The sequence below is a fragment of the Elaeis guineensis genome, chromosome 13, assembly GCF_000442705.2.
Source record: "Elaeis guineensis isolate ETL-2024a chromosome 13, EG11, whole genome shotgun sequence".
Classification (NCBI taxonomy): Eukaryota; Viridiplantae; Streptophyta; class Magnoliopsida; order Arecales; family Arecaceae; genus Elaeis; species Elaeis guineensis.
The window spans coordinates 6,481,163-6,500,995 of NC_026005.2; the positions used below are offsets into that span (position 1 = coordinate 6,481,163).

At 36.5% G+C, this 19,833-nt stretch overlaps 1 protein-coding gene across 1 annotated transcript; it reads right to left on the reverse strand.

Annotated features, from left to right (window-relative positions):
• Window positions 1–1,181: 1,181 nt before the first annotated feature.
• LOC105056819 (UDP-N-acetylglucosamine transporter ROCK1) lies at window positions 1,182–18,842 on the reverse strand. Its single transcript, XM_010939145.4, has 7 exons — window positions 18,563–18,842; window positions 16,590–16,638; window positions 15,881–16,107; window positions 11,885–12,083; window positions 11,649–11,792; window positions 1,570–1,644; window positions 1,182–1,479 (listed from the first exon to the last, which is right to left on the reverse strand). The coding sequence occupies exons 1-7, from the start codon at window positions 18,700–18,702 to the stop codon at window positions 1,324–1,326; spliced, it is 990 nt and encodes a 329-aa protein (XP_010937447.1). The 5' UTR covers window positions 18,703–18,842; the 3' UTR covers window positions 1,182–1,323.
• Window positions 18,843–19,833: the final 991 nt, after the last annotated feature.

The following is a 19,833-nucleotide window of genomic DNA, read 5'->3' on the forward strand; positions in this document are numbered from 1 at the left end:
GACAGGCTATGCTTGAACCGACTTGGACCCAACCAATTTCAAGCCTGGTCATAAAGTCTCTTCTTTTCCACGCGGTAGGTAGGGGAAGTGGATGGTGCGGCTACACACCCTCATCTCGCATTCCAAACTAATGTTTTAAATCCGAACGATCAACACGGGTAAACCTGCCCAAGCCACGATCGGACATCCACAAATTCCATGCGATCAACCCGGCTGGTCTCACTGCTCGATCCATGCGGATAGACTCAATTTCATCTCTCGAAGTCAACCAACTAAAGCTGCTAGGAAAAGTAAATTACATTATTTTACTACATTAACGTATGAGATTAGAATTTGCCATCCGGGACAGGACTCAACTACATCATCATTTCCACGCAAAGTAACTTTCAGGGTATTTTACGTATGAGATATTAATTTTACATGCATTTTAGTTGTTTTTGACAAAAAAATAGTTGTGATATTCTTTCAATTATGTGGTATATTATCTTATATATGTTGGCCAGCAGTTGAATTGCTGATCTATGATATCATAGAAGTCGGTGTCTGAGCCAGTTTTTAGAACATAGTTACAAACTTTAGCTCCATAAAGCATTCTTCTTACAACTTCATAAGGCATTAATTCTGAGGGAAAAATAAATTATAATCCTACAAGAGCAAATTGTGGAGGGCATAATGGGATCGCAACTTCCCACGACAAATAGGAAGTAGAAGAATTCACAAAAACTACATGCAACAAATTGTTGCTGGTAATATGTTAGTCATAATGGAAGGACTAGGGTTGTCTCTGCAGCTCTTCACTTTTTCAGAGACTGGGGTTGTCTGGGCAAACTTAAGGCCCACAAAGATCACAGCTTGTTGTGGAATGAGATAGTAGTAATCCTACCGATAGCTGTATCTCCTCTTTTTCCTTTTTCTTCATCTGCTTATACAGTAAAATTGGTAGGCTTTACCTTCCACTTCTATTCAGGAAAAAAGAAATTATATATACAAATTTCAGATTTGATTTTTATTGACACTTCCAAATAGCCAAACATTTTATAAAAGATATTCAGTGAAGTATCGAGTCAAATAAGTGGAATTCTGAAGTAATATACATTTGAATAAAGGCTTGTAAATGGAAAATAATTCTCTTGTCTAGTTCTCTTATGGTTAATTAGGGACAATGTAAAGCATAAATGTCATCTGTAAAATTAGAATCCTGCATTAACTGCAATTCTGTTACATATAAGAGCTTGAAATCAGGGTTTTAATAACGATATGAGAATTGGTTAGTAGAAAATAAACCATGCCAGGGCATACAGACCCATAAGAATGTCTTGCTGGTTAGTCTTCCTTCTTTCTGTAAGGATATTTCTGGTATATGAAAATGCTGCTGATAACGAGAGGCAAGGCGGCGAGGCAGTAGAAAGAAGGTGGTTTTCCATCAAATATAAACTGCAGCGTGGCTGTAACCAGTAGTGCAGAGACTATGACAAAACCCTGCACAAACACAAGCAGCTGATGCTAAATGCAGACGGGGAAAAATGTAACACATTTCTTTTGCTGTCTAGTTATAAAAGATCTACTTGCCTTTCTGACACCACCAGCATGAGCTGTTACAAGCCCAACAAGGATTCCACCAACAGCATTGGATATGGTGGGTAACTGAGACAAATCATGAGATTGTGACAAAGCGGGAAAGAGCATAGCTATATAGCACTTACACTATCTCCAAATGATCGAAATACACTATATCAAGGAGGTTAAGTTCAGCTAATTTATCAAGTAAACAATCATATGCTCATAAAAAGTAAGAGACGCATAGCAGTTGCTTCGAAGTTCCCTCAACTTTGTCTAGTTCAATTCTAATATTCTGATGTAGTATGAGATTTATCAACCACAATGAAAAAGATAAAGTTTGAAATTGTACATGGTATAAGGCGATTCAGAAAATAGAAGACTTTGGTCTGATAAGAAAATTTAGCTCCAAGAATGACACAGAGTGTGAACACCGAAAAAATTAGGTCTTTTAGTCATATATACCAGACACAGCCTAGTGCCCTTCACTATCACATAGACATGTCTTAAGAACATGACGTATCGAACTCGACATGCCCAATCACGGCACGATTAGCATTAGGCCCCAGCCCAGCACGGCCCTAGGCCCGATGGGGGGGCAGGCCATGCTAGTTGGCCCACGGGCCTCTTTCTTTGTTTAAAAAAAAAATTACAAGCGAGCCGCGCCAGGCACGGCCCATTTCTGGCCGTTACAGGCATGGGGTGCGGGCACAGCAGCTGGGGAAGGGCGGAGGGGATTCCTGTTGGGGGCGGCCGCTTTGGTGCAAACGGACACTGGGGAGGGAGGGAGGGTGGTGTTCGCATGGAGCCGAAGGCAGACGGTAGGTGCAGTGCAGATGGTAGGGGCGGGGCTGCTGCGGGTGCGGCGCGGACAGCCGCGACAAGTGCCTCACGAGGGGAGAGGGAGGGGAGGGTGGAGGGGGTTCCGAAGGGGGGGGCGGCTTTAGTGCGGATGGATGCCGGAGCTCGAGGGGAGGGAAGGGGAGGAAATGGAGGGTGGTGGTCGCATGGAGCCGGAGGCAGACGACAGGTGCAACGCGGACGGTGGTGGGGCGGGGCTGCGGCGGGTACAATGCGGACGACCCTTCCCCCCGGAACCCCTTCCGCCCTCCCCCGGTAGCTGCGCCCGCACCTCACGTTCGCACCCCACACCCCAAACGCGTCGTGCCATGGCATGGCTCGTTTCAAGGGGGTCGAGCTAGCATGCAGACTGTGCCGTGCCTGGCCTAGCCCACGGGTCGTGCCAGTCCAGGCCCTTATGGGCCGTGCCGGGCCTGGACCGCGGGCCAGAAAATCCCAACCCAGCCCGGCCCCCCTCTTATGGGCCGTGCCAGGCACGGCATGGCATTGTAGCTAACAGGCCGTGCCTGGCATGGCCTGTCTCGTGCTGGGTCGGGCCGTGTCATAGGTTGCCCAGCTTGTTGCCCATCTCTACTATGTGATCTGTCATTAATACAACTTCTATCCCAGACAATAGTGCCAAAAAGATTCCCCTTTGTTGTCCATTTTAACACATGGATTGATGTTCAAGTTCAACTGAACTCTTATGAAACTATTACAGAAAACATCAAGTTTCCAATTAGTCATCTTTGTTCAGACATCACTTAATTTGTTGAAACATCAATTGTTCCTTACCAAAGTAGGAAATTTCCAAAAAAAAAAAAAAAGAATGATGAAAGTTCTATAACAACAATTAAGAGGTTGCAGTGAATAAATTCCCAGAAGAAACTAGCGCGATGCAGTATACACAGCAAAAAAAGAAAAAAAAAAATTATAGTGTAGCATGAATGAAAGATTATACAAGACATTCAGCTTAAATATTTCAGAACATATATATACATATATACAAATATGCACATACATACATATGTGTACGTATGTATCTGTGTATGTTTTTTTACTTCTAAAAAATAATTTCTAAAATATAAGGATATTTCGAAGACCTTTCCAAAGGCAGCTGAGAAAACAACTACAAGTGTTAGCCAACCTATGAAGTATAAAAATCCTCATCATGAACTTCAACGAACTCAAAAAAGACAAAATAAAAGTTCAATCGACGGTACAAATAATCTCCTAATACCACCTAGATATGGGCTACAGCTGAATAATTATAATCAATAATAAATAAATGAATATTCATTTTATAGTTTCTAAATGCTATTACATATATCTACTCTCTAAACAAGTTTCGTTTCAAATTTGATGAACTAGGCACCAGACAGGAATCAAAAAATAAAGACCTAAAATCTCATGGATTTGATAATTTTCCACAAAAGTCCGGAAAGATAAGTCATGCTACACCTAAAATCAATTCTAAATGTTCCCGTCAATTCAATTATCTAGACAGATACATCAGACAAACAGCAAGACTAATGTGTAGAAACATATAAAAGCAAGCTTGAAAGTCATTATTTGGACTTGAGATTGATTACTTAGAGGCTAAAGTTGAGTCACATACTAAAGATAGTCCACAACTTGAGTTTAAAAACTACATAAATATAAAATCACAATGACTTGCTTTATGAATTAATCAACATAAGATTTTTTTCAGAGAATCAATACTTCAAGGAACCGAGTCACAACAAAAAAGAATTAAGAATTTTATTCCATGAACAATAAATTCTCATCATTCTCACCACAGACTTGTGCTTAGATATTACAAATGTACAGCTATTCCCATTTAGATCTTCTGCTCATCTCCACTTATGGCCCAGATGAAATATTACATAATGTTCTAACAATAATATGAATAGCCCACCCATTTTTCAGGTGCCTGAACTTCCAAAAATCCTGAACCTAAACCAACAAGTCATCCAATTTTACAGAGTCACCTTTGGGGAGCACAGTATGGTCTAATCGGTGTCCAATGTCAACTTTATGAGTAATCTGTGATTTTCTGGAAAATATCAGCATGAGGCCCACTCAACAGTCCAGGTGGCATTCTAGAAAAGTCAAAGGTTCTGGAAAATCTCCTTAATGGCATGCAACAAGTTCCTAAGTCAGTTTGTTAAGTCTTTAATGTTGTAAAGAACAATAAGTAATTGTTCTAGCTCCAAAACGAGTTTTTTGACTTCCAAAGTTATATTTAATGCTTGATTTTTGTCCACTGCATTATGGCCTTAAATATTGTAAGCTAATAATAGAAAATATGTGAAAAAAAGCAAAAAAAAAAGATTGTAGGAGCAATAGCTCTGCAAATTTAGCTTTCTATTTTCAGTTTTCAGCAAGTATTCTTCAGATTTTCTCAAAATAAATTTCTTCCTACTTGTAATTCCTCTCTTTTACCCAACAAATTTGGTATTAGAGCTACAGTTAGCTTGATATGGCTACCAATCCTTCATCTTCTTCAAGCACCCTCTTTTCTTATTCACAAAGTCAAGTTCCAATCTTTGAGGGTGAAAATTATGGGTATTGGAGTGACCAAATGATGTTCTTCTTCATCTCTCAAGATTTGTGGGATTTGATAGAAGAAGAATATGAAGAACCACCTGTTGCAGGATCAAGTATGGCATGGACTGCTGAAAAACAATCCCAATACAAAGAGAATGTAAAGAGGAATGCTCTTGCCTTAAGGTATCTACATCAAGGAATGAGTAGAGCAATTTACCCTCGTATCTATGGCATCACCAAAGCCAAAGTTGCTTGGGAAACCTTAAAGAAGGAGTTTCAAGGAAATGAGAAAGTCATTTCCATCCGACTGCAATCTCTATAGAGGAGTTTTGATAATGTTCAAATGAAGGATTCAGAATCCATCAAAGAGTTCTTTTCTAGAGTAGCTGAAATTGTAAATCAGATTAGACACTATGGAGATAGAATTGCAGAAAAGAAGATTGTAGAAAAGATTCTTAGGAGTCTTCCTCCTAAGTTTGATCATGCTGCTGCAGCAATCGAAGAATCAAAGGATATTTCAAAGATGTCAATGTTTAATCTTAGTGGTTCTCTTGAATCACATGAAGAGAGGATCAAGAAAGTCATCAAATCAGCCCTTGGAGCAGGCTTTTTAGTCCAAAGTCAATCTGTTCGGAGATGAATATGAGAAGAAAAGAGGTCAAGGGAACCAAGGAAGAGGCCAAGAGAATCAAGAAAGAGGTCACGGTAGAGGTAAAGGCCGTGGAAGAGGTTTTCAGCCTCAAAAGCAAGGAAATTCAAGTTCTTCTTGCATTATTTGCAAGAAAACCAGTCATGCATCATCCGAGTGCTATTTCAGATACAGAAGGTGCAAAGTTCCTAATCATTCTCAAAGGAATTGCTGGCATCAAAAGACAGAAAGAAATAAAGCAAACTTCACTAGAGAAAATAAGGAAGAACAGATGTTTTACACCTGTATGAATGCTGAAGCCAAAGAAGATAAAGTCTAGTTTCTTGATAATGGTTGTAGTAATCACATGACTGGAAATAAGGAGCTTTTTGTAAAGCTGGATGAAAGCAAAACAAATCAAGTGATTCTCGGTGATGGAAAAGCAGAAAAAATTCAAGGAAAAGGAGTTATTGTTGTCAACACAAAAGCTGAAAGCCAAAGGTACATTCAAGATATTCTATATGTACCAAACCATGCACATAACTTGCTTAGTGTTGGACAGTTAGTTCAGAAGAGTTATCAAGTTTGTTTTGTCAATAATGAACGCAAAATTGTTGATAAGAAGAACAAGACCTTGATAGCTAAAGTGGGGATGACCAGAAATAATATTTTTCCTCTAATAATGACATATTCTACCAATATTGCTCTTAAAAGTGATGTTGCCAATGAATCCTATCTTTGCCGTCTAAGATATGGTCATCTAAATCAAAAAAGACTGCAGCTTCTACAACAAAAGAAGATGGTGATTGAATTATCTCAACTAGATCAAAAGGACAGAATCTGTGAAGATTGTGTTTATGGAAAAATGCATCATCTCCTTTTTTCAAAGACAGCATGGAGAGCAAAGGCACCTTTAGAGTTGGTGCATGCAGATATCTTTGGTCTTACAAGGACACCTTCACTTGGAAACAAAAGGCATTTCCTACTATTTGTTGATGATTTTACAAGGATGATCTGGATTTATTTTATAAATCAGAAATCAGATGCATTTTCTATTTTTATGGAGTTTAAAGCTCGTGTTGAGAGGGAAAGTGGCTGCAAGATAAAATCCTTAAGGACTGATCGTAGAGGAGAGTTTATTTTTCATCCCTTTATGGAGTATTGCAAGAAAGAGGGGATCCAAAGACAGCTGACAATGAGTAGAAGTCCTCAGCAAAATGGAGTTGTTGAGAAGAAGAATAGAACCATAGTAGAAATGGCAAGAAGTATGCTAAAAAACAAAAGACTTTCCAATGATTTGTGGGCTGAAGCTATTCATACAACAGCATATATTCTGAACCATTCTCCAACAAAAGCGGTTCAATGTAAAACTCCCTTTGAAGCTTGAACTGGAAGAAAGCCACAGCTAAGTCATTTAAAGGTCTTTGGTTGTCCTACCTATGCACTAAACCAAGCCCCGAACAAGGATAAATTTGATGAAAAAGGGAAAAATTTATGTTTGTGGGCTATAGTGATGAGTCTAAAGGGTATAGATTCCTGAATCCACATAATAAGAAGCTGGTTGTGGCTCGGGATGTTTTGTTTGATGAGCTAGTAGAACTGGAGTGGGGCAGTAACACTCAAAAATCGAGTACATTGTCTGATTTTGCTCCAACAAACAGAACAGAAGAAGTTCAGCAGCAACAGCCCTCAAATTCTGAAGATTTTACAGCCGAAAGTGCAAATTTAGAACCTAAAACTTCATCTTTACCTCTTGTTTTAAGAAGATCAGACAGGATCAGACACCCTCCTGATTGGTATAGTGATTTTTTAAGTTATTATGCTAATCAAACATGTGAATTTGCTTTGTTTTCTTGTGAACCTCACATGTTTGAAGAAGCAGTGAAGGAAGAAAAGTGGATACAAGCAATGGATGATGAGATTGCAATGATTGAGAAGAATAAAACATGGGAGCTTGTAGATCATCCTAAAGGGAAGGATGTAATTGGCTTGAAGTGGGTCTATAAGACAAAATTTAATGAAGATGTAAGCATCCAGAAACACAAAGCAAGGTTGATTGTAAAGGGCTATTCTCAGCAGCTTGAAATTGATTTCAATGAAACATTTGCTCTGGTTGCTCGCATGAAAACAATCAAAATAGTGCTGGCCATTGCAGCACAGCTAGAATTGCAGATGTTTCAGCTTGATGTAATGTCAGCTTTTCTTAATGGAGAGCTTGAAGAAGAAATATATGTTGAGCAACCTCGAGGATATGAGCTTGAGGGCAAAGAAGGAAAGGTGTATAGGCTGAAAAAGGCTTTATATGGCCTTAAACAAGCCTCCAGAGCCTGGAACAGTAGAATAGATTCTTATTTCCAGCAAAATGGATTTCTAAGGAGTCCTAATGAGCCTTCACTGTATATGAAGTGGTGTGGGCAAAATTTTATATTGATATGTTTGTATGTAGATGACCTAACCTACATGGGAAATAATCAGAAAATGCTTGCTGATTTTAAGCAACCTATGATGAAGAAACTTGAGATGTCAGATCTGAGAATCATGAAATACTTTCTCGGGATCCAAGTCAAGTAAGCAAAGGGTGAGATTTTTATTTTCCAAAAAAAATATCTGTTTGATCTTTAGAAAAAATTTCAGATGCTGGACAGTAAACCTACGGCTACTCCTTCAGCTCTTAATGAAAAGCTAAAGCAAGATGATGGAGGAAAGAAGGCTGATGAAGGTGTGTACCGAAGTTTGGTTGGATCCTTGCTATATTTAACACACACAAGGCCTGATATTATGCAAACGGTGAATATGGTGTCAAGATTCATGAACTAGCCCAGCAACTTGCATTTTGTTGCAACAAAAAGGATCCTACAGTATCTCAATGGAACTAGGAAGCTGGAAATTAGGTATTCAAAAAAAGCTGATTGTCTTTTATTTGGTTTTACTGACAGTGATTGGGCAAGTTCCTTGGAGGACAAAAAAAGCACATCTGCCTATATGTTTTGTTTGGGATCAAATGTCATCTCTTAAAATTCAAAGAAACAGCAAACAGTAGCCTTGTCATCAGCTGAAGCTGAGCATACCGCGGCAACTGAAGTAGCATGTGAAGCTATTTGGTTAAGGAGATTGCTTGCTGACTTAGGTCAGAAGCAAGAAGGGCCAACTGTCATTTATTGTGACAATATGTCAGCCATTGCTATGACTAAAAACCCGATTTTTCATGCCAAAACAAAGCATATTGAGTTGAGGCATCATTTCATTCGAGATCTTGTTCAGAAAGGAGAGATTTAGCTGGATTTCGTCAGTACACATGAGCAGCCAGCAGACATGCTTACCAAAGCCATTACGACAGAAAAATTTGAGAAGTTCAAGGCTCACTTGAAAATCACAAATTAAGAGGAGAATTTGTGAGTAATCTGTGATTTTCTGAAAAATATCAGTGTGGGACCCAGTCAACAGTACAGGTGGCATTCTAGAAAAGTCAAAAGTTCTGAAAAATCTCCTTAATCACGTGCAACAAGTTCTTAAGTCAGTTTGTTAAGTCTTTAATGTTGTAAGTGATTGTTCTAATTCCAAAATGAGTTTTTTGACTTCCAAATTTGTATTTAATGCTTGATTTTCGTCCACTGCATTATGGCCTTACAAATGGCCTTAAATATTGTAAGTTAATAATAGAAAATATGTGAAAAAAATTTTAAAAAAAATTATAGGAGCAGTAACTCTGCAAATTTAGTTTCCTATTTTCAGTTTTCAGCAAATATTCTTCAGATTTTTTCAAAATAAACTCCTACCTACTTGTTATTACTCTCTTTTACCCAACAAACTTGACACTAAAAATCTAAACCAGTGACAGATACCTGACCAACGCAATTTCAAGCAAGGGGTAGTATACCATGTAATAAAGGCTAGTTGCTTGTTTACGGGCCAACCTCATCAGGTACACAACTCAAGATCATGCAATTAAGGAGAAACTCTCCAATGTTCCACTCAACTTAGAAATAGTCTAGACAAAAAGGAGGAAGGCAAGATTTAATGCAAAGGACAGACCAAAACAAAATGCTATATCATTATTTTGCATGATCAAATTAACTTGGACATAAAAATTCAAATTCACTTTGATACAAAAATCAAATCATGAATAAGCTGCATAACTTTGATGTCCAAAATTCAATGCTACATGCAATCCCCAATCAAGCTCAAATTTCAGAAAGAATCCTACCGTTTGACACTCGTTATTACGCTTCCACCATCAAGGTCTTTGATTTGGTTCCTAAGTTGAACATGCACAATACAAATGCCTGATTACTCATATGTTCTCTTTTCATTCATCTTGACTTTCCATCAAGTAGCACACTTCTAACACTTGCCCCTCTTCCCAAAGAGGCATGAATAATGAATAATATTAATTCAAAGAATTATAACCATGCATATCAGCTATGGTATAACATAGCAACTTGCTTCACCATCTGACATGACAATGTCCGTATGCAAGACTGTATTCAGCTATGGGCAACAAATCATCATCGAGTGGGGCCAATCCTTCGTGTTTAAAATCAAACCCTTGGTACAAACTGGTAAAATATAAGGTGGTATTCTTTACATCCTCTGGCCAGAATGATTATATGAACTCTGCTAAACAGGTATGATGTAAATATATAGCTCTCTGTGAATAAGTTCCTACTCCAAACAAGACTACAAGCTCAACAGAAATAAGGACTGCTCCAATACTTGCAAACTCATGAGTACTTAGAAGTTATATAACGACTTATAAAGGGACTCTGAGTCTCACCATGCGAAAACTGATCCTAGAAAAGATCCTGATGTTACTAACAGGAAGATAAGAATACCTAAGCTATGATAAACTCCTAAGAACATACATTCTGGAATTAATGAACAATAAAATATTCCATCAAGTGGATGTCCAAAGCCTCACAATAGCATTTTTGTAATTCAACAATCAATAAACAATTATTCATGATCAGGTTAATATCATTAGCACCCATATTAAATGAAGATGTTATATATCCCTATACTAAGTGGTCTATTGTTTCCAATATTCATTCCAAAGCCTGTTTACTATAATCCATGATCCATTTTTTGTAATCCTGCAAACCACTAATTAGTTGTCTGTGAGTTTTTCTAAAACAGATGACGGTAAAACATGGTTTCTGTAAAATGTATTTTATGAAAAATAGGGAGGGACCGACATATATTTCATAAAACTAGTTTTTCAGGTTTAATGATTTGCCATATTTGGCAAAATGAGTTTTTTGGAAACAACCAAACAATCATTTTTTGTAGAACACAATCATTTGAGTTTCTTATAAACTTGTTATGGTAAAACCTATCAACCAAAGAGCCCATAAAGTTAGCTGTCAATTCAAGTTCACAATATGTCAAACTTCCTGCTTCATTAAGTTAATTTATTAAAAAAAAAAAAAAAAAAACTCACTTATCTAATATAACACAATTCTCTCCTGAAATGGAGAGAAACAGCTAAAGACATGCACAAATGCATGCAGGAATCAATAAAACTGATACCATCCAGCTCAATTAGTACATAAATTTGGTTAAGGAGCTCCATTGATCCTCTCAAATCTGCTAATCCTTCAGCAAACAGATAATTGTACCGACATATTTTAACAGCTTCTTATGTAGGCAATATCAAATGCAAATAAGCATGTTGGCAGAAAATTCTCTATTTTGATATGGAAATTTTAACATGTAGTTTTAAAGCCTGATAATATATAAACCTTATTGATGATTCCAAGCCTGTAACAGATTTCATAAAACCACCGAGAAACAACAAGAAAATGAAATTAGTATATCTTAATTCTATTAAAATCTTGAACAGAAATATGCTCTTGAAAAGGACCTGCAAGTTTACAGTTCTAGAACTAAAGGTTTCCAAACAACAAGGTTGCAAATCTATTTAGATGGAATTACTTAAATTACCCATAATGAGGAACATATGTAAAACAATAAGATAAAATAAAGATAAGGGAGCCAGAGTTCATAATGCAATTCTCGAATAACAGTTGAAGAAAGAAAAGAAAAAGAATGAAAGGTCAATAATGAGGACAATTACCAGAGTCCATGCAGTCCAACCATGAAAGAATCCATATTTTCTGATAGCCTCTCCATCTGGGGACTTGTAGGTACTTAACAATAAACATAAACTTCCAACTACTGACATTTCTATAGTCATCAAGTATGAAGTGTGTTTCTTAACCTGCAAAATAAGCAAATCAACAGTGGTAGTGCAAAAGCAATGACTATGTTGAGAAACTGTTTTGTTCAGAACTAGAATGCTATAAAATTGACCTGAGAAGCCCACTGACACAATGAAGAAGCCAAGCCAGAGAGCACAGAAGCAACCATTACAGGAATAATTCCATAAAATAAAACCTGATCTGCCCCAGTGCCACTGGAACCTCTGCCAGAGCTCTCTCCAACACTTAAAAGAATGGCAGCAATAATCAACATTGCCAGAGCTCCAACCTGTTTGACTGATTGCTTCTGCCTAGTAAATATACCAGAAATGTTTCAGCTTAATAAATGTTAGAATTTTAATGATGTTTCAGTATACCTGCATCAACACCTAATATTAGTCTGTACTATAAACAAAATACAGGTGATTCCTTTATATCTGTGGATGAAAAACAATAATATAAATCAAAAACAAAACAAAGTGTATGTTGATCCATATAGAGCTAAAAGTCGTGTTTGCAAAGATAACATATGGAGGCAGTAAGTTGGCCTGCGACCACAATACTAAAATGTATAATGGCTGAAAGATATATGTGCACCATGAAATTTTACATGGGAGAAACTATATTACAATATCAACATAAATAAAATAAAAATTACTTTCATGTTTCAGTAGTTCAATGCAATCACTTTCTTCAAAACCTAAACCTAATGATAGGACAAAAAGCCAGTGCCTCCAAAACAAAATAATTTATATGAATCATTGAATATAATATATAATGTTTTGGAGAAAGTATTTAATCGGAACAGGGTGTTCACTTGCCAATTATGTTTTCTTTTCTTCTTTTTTTTCTTTTTTCTTTTTTTTTTGCAGATGATATAGTGTTAATTGATAAAAAAGGAACTGATCAAATACTAAATTGGACATATGGAGCAAATCTTTAAAGGATAAGAGCTTAAAATTAGTAAAATAAAGATAGAGTATACGGAATATAAATTTAGTGAGAGCAGAAATAAAGATGTGATACCAATTAAGATTGATGACGAACAGATACCACAAAGCAACCAATTTCGTTATTTAACATCTATCATACAAAATAATGGGAAGGTAAGTAAAGAAATATATATAGACACACACACACATATATATAAAATAGAATTTGAGTTGGATGGATGAAGTGGAGAGGTGCATCTGGAATATTGTGTGATAGCCACAAATCTTGGAGACCTGAGAGAAAATTTTATAAAATAACTATAAGGCCTACCACATTGTATGGCTTACAGTGCTAAGCAATAAAGATGGTACATGAAAACAAGTTAAATGCAACACAAATAAGAATGTTAAGGAGCTATTGGAGTTGCATAGATAAAGGACAAAGTGATGCAAGATTGATTGAGATGGCATAGATAGGTAAAATGAAGATTTAAGGTGGCTCTAATAAGGAAGATACTTTGGTTTGTGATGTGATAAAGATAATAAGAAAAGGAGGGGAAGAGCTAAGATAACATGGATGGAGGTTGTGAGGACAGATATGGTGAAACATGGAATAACATCAGAGATAGCCCTAAATAGAAATATGTGGCGAATGCAGATCCACAAAATGACCCCAAATAGTTGGAAAAGGCTATACAGTTATGATTATGGTCTATAACCATAGATGCTAGAGGTTTACCAGTAAAGATCCCCTAGTAGTTTGTTATGCCTCAATCTGCTATTGAACAGCCAATATAGAGATGAATGGACCTAGGTATGACTTACAAATCCAAAGAATTTCTATATGCCATTTCAGCATTTGCTTGGCTGCATATCTGATGCCTACAAATCTAGAATAACATGAAAAGATGTATTGTTATGCACTTAGAAAACTATATATCATATATGTCATACATGAAGTTAGATGTTAACGCTCAATAAATTTGATAGAACAAACAGTGATCTAGATTGAGAAAATAATGGCTCAAGTTGTAGGAAGGCATCAAACTGATCTACTTGCCATTTGATTGTGAAAAAATTGATGGTTTTTGTTTCTCCTGATCAAGTTAAACATGTGTTTCTGCCCACTAATCCCAGCATACGTAATCTTTGCAAGTTGAAACAAAAACAATATACTGCTAAGATTAATATTTCACTAAGATGTTGTGAGAACCCTGCGCGCGTGTATTTAGTCCCACATCGGTTATTCGCTGGGAAGATCTTGAATACTTATACCAAGTCAAAGAACCCAAAGAATACCTTTTGGCTGGCCTTTTTGGATGAGGTCCTAATTTGTTATAGATGCCATGCAGTTTTATTTTGTAAGTTTGAGTTATGTAATAGTTATTTAGCTTACGCTAGTATAGGAATCATAATAAGCAAGATATGCCATCTCAGTATCGGGCTCCATACTGGTGCCACCCTATTAATGTGTCAGTATGGGGCCGGTTCCACATACCAAGTCTCAGTACAGCCCCCATACTACATATCGATACTGAACAAGTATGGTATGATATGCCCCATATTGTCTGATTCGATATGGTATGATGTACCTTGCTAATAAGACTATGGTCTAGGATATTCAGAGGATACTAGTTTGGTCTTAGACTACAATAGAAGAATATCAACAAAATCGGATTTATGTTCACACTTGCTATCAAAGTGATAAAAAGATATAGCTTTAGGAGATTTTAAGTTCATGGAAGTTTAGGAGTTGGATTGTCACAACAAACTATCTGAGCGGATTCAAGGATATGTTGGCAATATATTAGGGAAATTTTTATTCAATTGAGACCAAGCTAATTACTCTTTCAAGGTCTTTATGATTCACTAATTGGAAATCGAATACTTATTTGATTTACTAATTTTAATTATTTTTTTCTTGTTCCCATGATATGATTCCATGTCAATGGTGAAGAATCCTTCAGATTTAATGCAACAATTTTTGGCATCATGGTGACGATACATCAACCAAATTTCTCCTTTATATTTTCTTTACATTTGCTAGAACTACTTTTATTCTTCAGAATCTTTTTACAAGAACATAAACCATCAACACACAAGATCCAAAATCTAGATTCATTATCCCATCTATTTCTCATTGATGTTCAACTGCCTGATTTTTTCTCAAGCCAGCAAGTTAATATCTCTTGGTTTGCAGTCTCAATCTCATTTTTAAAAATGTTTATTTTAAAATCCAAACAACACCCATTTATTACAACATAAATGAGTTTGAGTTAGAGTCAACTAGAAACCATCTAAAAGAATTTTAGTAGTAGTCTAAAGTAAATTATTAGAACCAATTCAATGAGAAATGTGTTCAAAGTTGTTTTAAATTCTTTATATATAGTGGGAATGGTGAAATAAAACTGGAGTAAAGAAGGTGATTTCCCTATTTCACATGATATGACTTCATAATGAATGTGAAAACTCATCCAAAACTTGAGTAACAATTCTTAGGCATCTACAATGTTACAGCTCTGGCTAATTAGTTCTTATACTTTATTTCTAGATAGTTTGCACTTGCATATTTTTCCTGTTGTTGGAATTCATGTATTTTATAAATTAAAGAATCACCTATTAGCCCCTTGTCTCCAAATAAATATTCTTATCACTTTTCTTTTGTTTTATCACTCATTCCCAAATTTCTTCTCTAACCATCACAACTTAGTTCCCGGCACCTTCAATTCCTATTCATAACTTTTTATAAATCATATCCCTCCATCCTAGCCTGTTTTCCAAACCTCAGATGCTATCCACAAACAAGTGCAATTCTAGATTTGCTAGCACTTTATCTGCAGGCAAATCCATCAGAGAGACTTCAGAAAAGTACTTCTACATTTAATTGCACCTTGTTATGGGGAGACACAATGGTTCAGACAATGGATCTCTCCAGGTGGAGAGGAATGCCAACCAGCTATTCTAAGCTGATTGGCCTTAATTGCCCAAATGCAATCATGCACAACCAAGCCAAAATTCTACAAGAACACACCCACAAGTTCCATTGATACATTAAAACAAAGTATTTCTTCATGAATCTCACATGTCCTAAGCAGCAGTGGTTTTCACAAGATTAAACAACAATAAGAAATGATTAAACGGCATATATTTATACAACATAGGCAGTAAGAACGTACCCCAAAATAAGATATGTAAAAAAAGCTGTGAAAAATAATTTTGTCTGGTTAAGAATTGAAAAAGTGAGGGAATCTAGGTTCCTGTAGGATATCTGCAACAAACTATTCTGCAAGGCATATATGGCTGCAGGAAGGCCTGACGCGGTCAATGAGCCAACCAAAGTCCACTGATTGTACAGGCTCTTCAAACTACCTTCTTTTGCTAAAAGAATCAGCGCACAGATGACCTATAATAAGAATGTCTGTCATATATCTGACGTATACAGGTAAAGAACATAATACGTATACATATAGAAATAGTTATAATATATGGGGCATGAAAAGAACCTTTCACCGACTACCAAATTCAGTTAGTGAAGTCACAAAGTGAAAAATTGCTGGATGTGATCTAGAAGGTCTAAAATGCCTAAAAAACAAAATCCTGCATTTTGGAGGCCTCTTGCCCTGCATCAAGTCACCTAAATATCCACATACTTTGTCATGCCACTAAAGCCATAAATTTTAGACAAGTTGATACATAGAAAAGAGGTCTTCAAGTCTTTTGCAGGAAGTAAAATTAGCATCTAATGGTCTAGATTTCCACTTTGCATATAGAAATCGGTGTAGAGACATCTCTTTATACCCATTTGTATGTCACAGCTATTCCATATACTGGGACAAAGAAAAATCTAACTTAGTATTAACTGCTGAAGATATGGTTTTGATTCACCTTTGCTACCTCGCACGATAGAACAGATGTGGTCACAATAACATCTTGCCTGCATAGGAGATGAAAAACGAAAAAATGTTAATGTTTGACATTGAAAGATTTATAACATCAGTTTCGTCGGTATGCCATCGCATTTAGCCATTTGCATGATACAGGCTAACAATGAAAAGGTACAGTTTCTCTTGTCAGAAAATCATCACGTTGAAATGTATCAATATAGCAGAAACAAAAAAACTGATACAGTCAGTGTAAGCAATAGAACAACTTCTAGGTGTTTCTCACAGACTCCAAAAGTAAGTAATTGCTTCCAAAGCACAAGACATGCAGATTTTTACAACATAGTTGTGATAAAACCCTTTCATCTTCTACTTAAGCACCCCAAAGAGCAACAAGTAACTACGTGCATCCATAAGAGGTAATAGAGTTCCCAGGAGATATTATGTTCAGTCATAAAACTCATGCTGTCCAACTTTCCTGAGGTTCATCAAGCAAACCAAGTGTTATATATGTCAAACAATAATGGAGTAGTTTGACTAAGTAAAAGAGAGGCAGTGATGGCCATATCTGGTCTCTCAATTTCAGAGCATCTAGCAAAGCATAAGCAAGCAGAAGGTCACTTTGCTTAATCAAAAGAAACAGAGAACTCTAAAGGTCAATGTTATTGCAACTGAAATGGACACATAGATAATGATGCTCGCATGTTATATATGTCTAAGACTGAGAGTGGAATATTAAGATATAAATGAGATGGTCATTGCCAAATCTGATCTTTATTGGTATCTAAGCTTCTAACGAAGCATAAGCAAAACCACTGAGAATCTATCCCTACCAATGGTAACAAAAGTTACTTGCTTAACTAATTGCTTGGGAAAAGGAAAGTTAATTGTAGGGATTTGCTTCTACCGTAGCTAAAAACGGATGCATAGCTAAATTACAGGGTGCAACATTTATTGCAAATCTAATGTCAGTCAGTAACTAGAAAGATAAAAAAACCAACATGCTAGAGAGGCATCTAGAGGAATTGCTTGCACATTCTGATTTCTGACATGATAACCAATACATCTTTCTTTAACTTTCCTAAGTTTAATCATTGTGATGCAATGATGCCAAACCTGACAGTTGCACAAAAACACAAAAAAGGTTCAAAACTGTTTGGTTTAAAGGCGGGAAAAATTGTACATCATGGCTATATTCTTTTAATTCTCCTCTACCATTATTAACTCCCCATCTCTTAGATCCCAAAGACTTTTTCACAATTTCTTGCAAGTTGTGGATGGATGAAGTAAGAGGCTATATGATCCTCATTGAATTTTGCTATCGCAAATCTTTCTAGACATTCATATTCTACCAAACATCTTTCCATCCAAAAGGATAATAAAAAAAAAAAAAAGAAATAATAAATTATATGGCATTCTAAGGCTTCCTTTGTCTCCTCAGGTTTTCTGAAGAACATTGTTTAATATGCTTCTAGTTATGACTTATTTTTCATTCACATGGCACCTTAAGACTCTGCAGTTTTATCTTCACAAAAAATCCAAATATAATGCAAGTCATATAACACCAAGAGGTTATAAAGTTTGCTTTAGCTAGAAATACGAATTCCAAGCACCAAACACCCATGCTCGTCCCTATCCTTTTCATTACAACATATCGAAATGAAACACGACAACCATATGATCTTTTAAACTCAAAAAAAAAAAAGCCATAAATTCATCAAACTATCCCGGTAAATCATGGAACCTTAGCCAAGCCCAAAAAAAAAAAGTGATCAAACCCTAAATTGGAAATGATTCTCAGACGCTGAGTGCCATCTGAGGGAAGAGAGGAGAAAAAAAAGAAGGATCAAATCTTCTCCAATTCGACTAGATCAAGACAATATATAATCAGAATTGGAGTTGCGAATATTGAGAATCCTAAGAAAAAAAATCTAAATATTTGGAGAAAAAGCGGAATAGGAGGGATTGAAGAGAGACCCGACGAAACGCTTGGAAAGAAGCGGCTGAGCGCCATACTGGAGGGTGAGGAGCGCGAGATAGAGCCACACCCTCGCCCCCGGGGCGTCCGTCCTCGACGGAGCCTTCTTACGCTGCGCCGCAGGAGTAGCGGAAGCCATCGGTGGGGGCGAGGGGAGACGACGCTTTCAGCCGCGGAAGCGTTTGCTTGGCGGCCGGGGTTGGTATGGACTAATTCCAACAGTGGAACGGAAGGGAAGGCAACCGTCCGCGAGGAAAAGATCCGGTCGCCCATGGTGGGCTCACTTTCTTTGATGAAGATTTATCAGTAATAATAAGCTAACACGTTTAACGTAAGGTAGAAGTATCAAAATAAAAAGTATCATAATAATATCATCCCATTTGCAGACCGACTCATCATTGGAGATGGCTTGACCACGATGATCAGATAGATTCAAACATGGGATACAGAGGATGCTGCTCATTCATTACTGATAAATCCACGATGCCACATGATTTTTACGATATTTTATTTTTTAATATTTTTGATTTTATTCGTATCAAAATAATACGAATATATCATTTTACCTCTATATATATATATATATATAATCCCATTCGATACAGAGGTGAAATAGACTAGACTTAAACCTCACTGGATAAGCATTCGGTTCCACCATTTAATTTTAGCCAATGACAGGCCTAGCCTAGGCATTTAACTACTAGCTTGAGTGTATATTTATCATAACATATTTAAACTCTATAATGAAATAGAGGATAACAGCCATCTAAAATGCTTCCTCTCACATGTATCTAAGATAAACCGAACTGAACATCATTCAGGTTTTATATGATTGGATCCAATTTGCTTCCAATTTATAGAAATCTGATCAGATACATTCAGGTTTAGGTTAAGGGTCAAGTAAATTGGACATGAAGCGATGCTACATACACACACATGTACATATACATTAAATTAACTTTTGCTAACATATTAAATATGTATTTTCTATTGGTTACTTTTATAATTTTTTAGCTCATGATTTTGGTTAACTTTAGTTTTGTTGAACAGAGTATTAGTTCATTAGTTATGATTTACAATATGTTATTTTTTAGATCAATGGATATTTTGGATTTTGTTGTTGTAAGATGCCTTTGAATCCTTTTTATATTGTATTTTATAGATCATCTTCTAGTGTTATTTTTTAAAAAAGTAAATCAATCGTTCATTTGCTGACTTTATTTACTTTTGGTCATCCAAGAACTAACTTGAGTAAACCTAATCTTTGTTG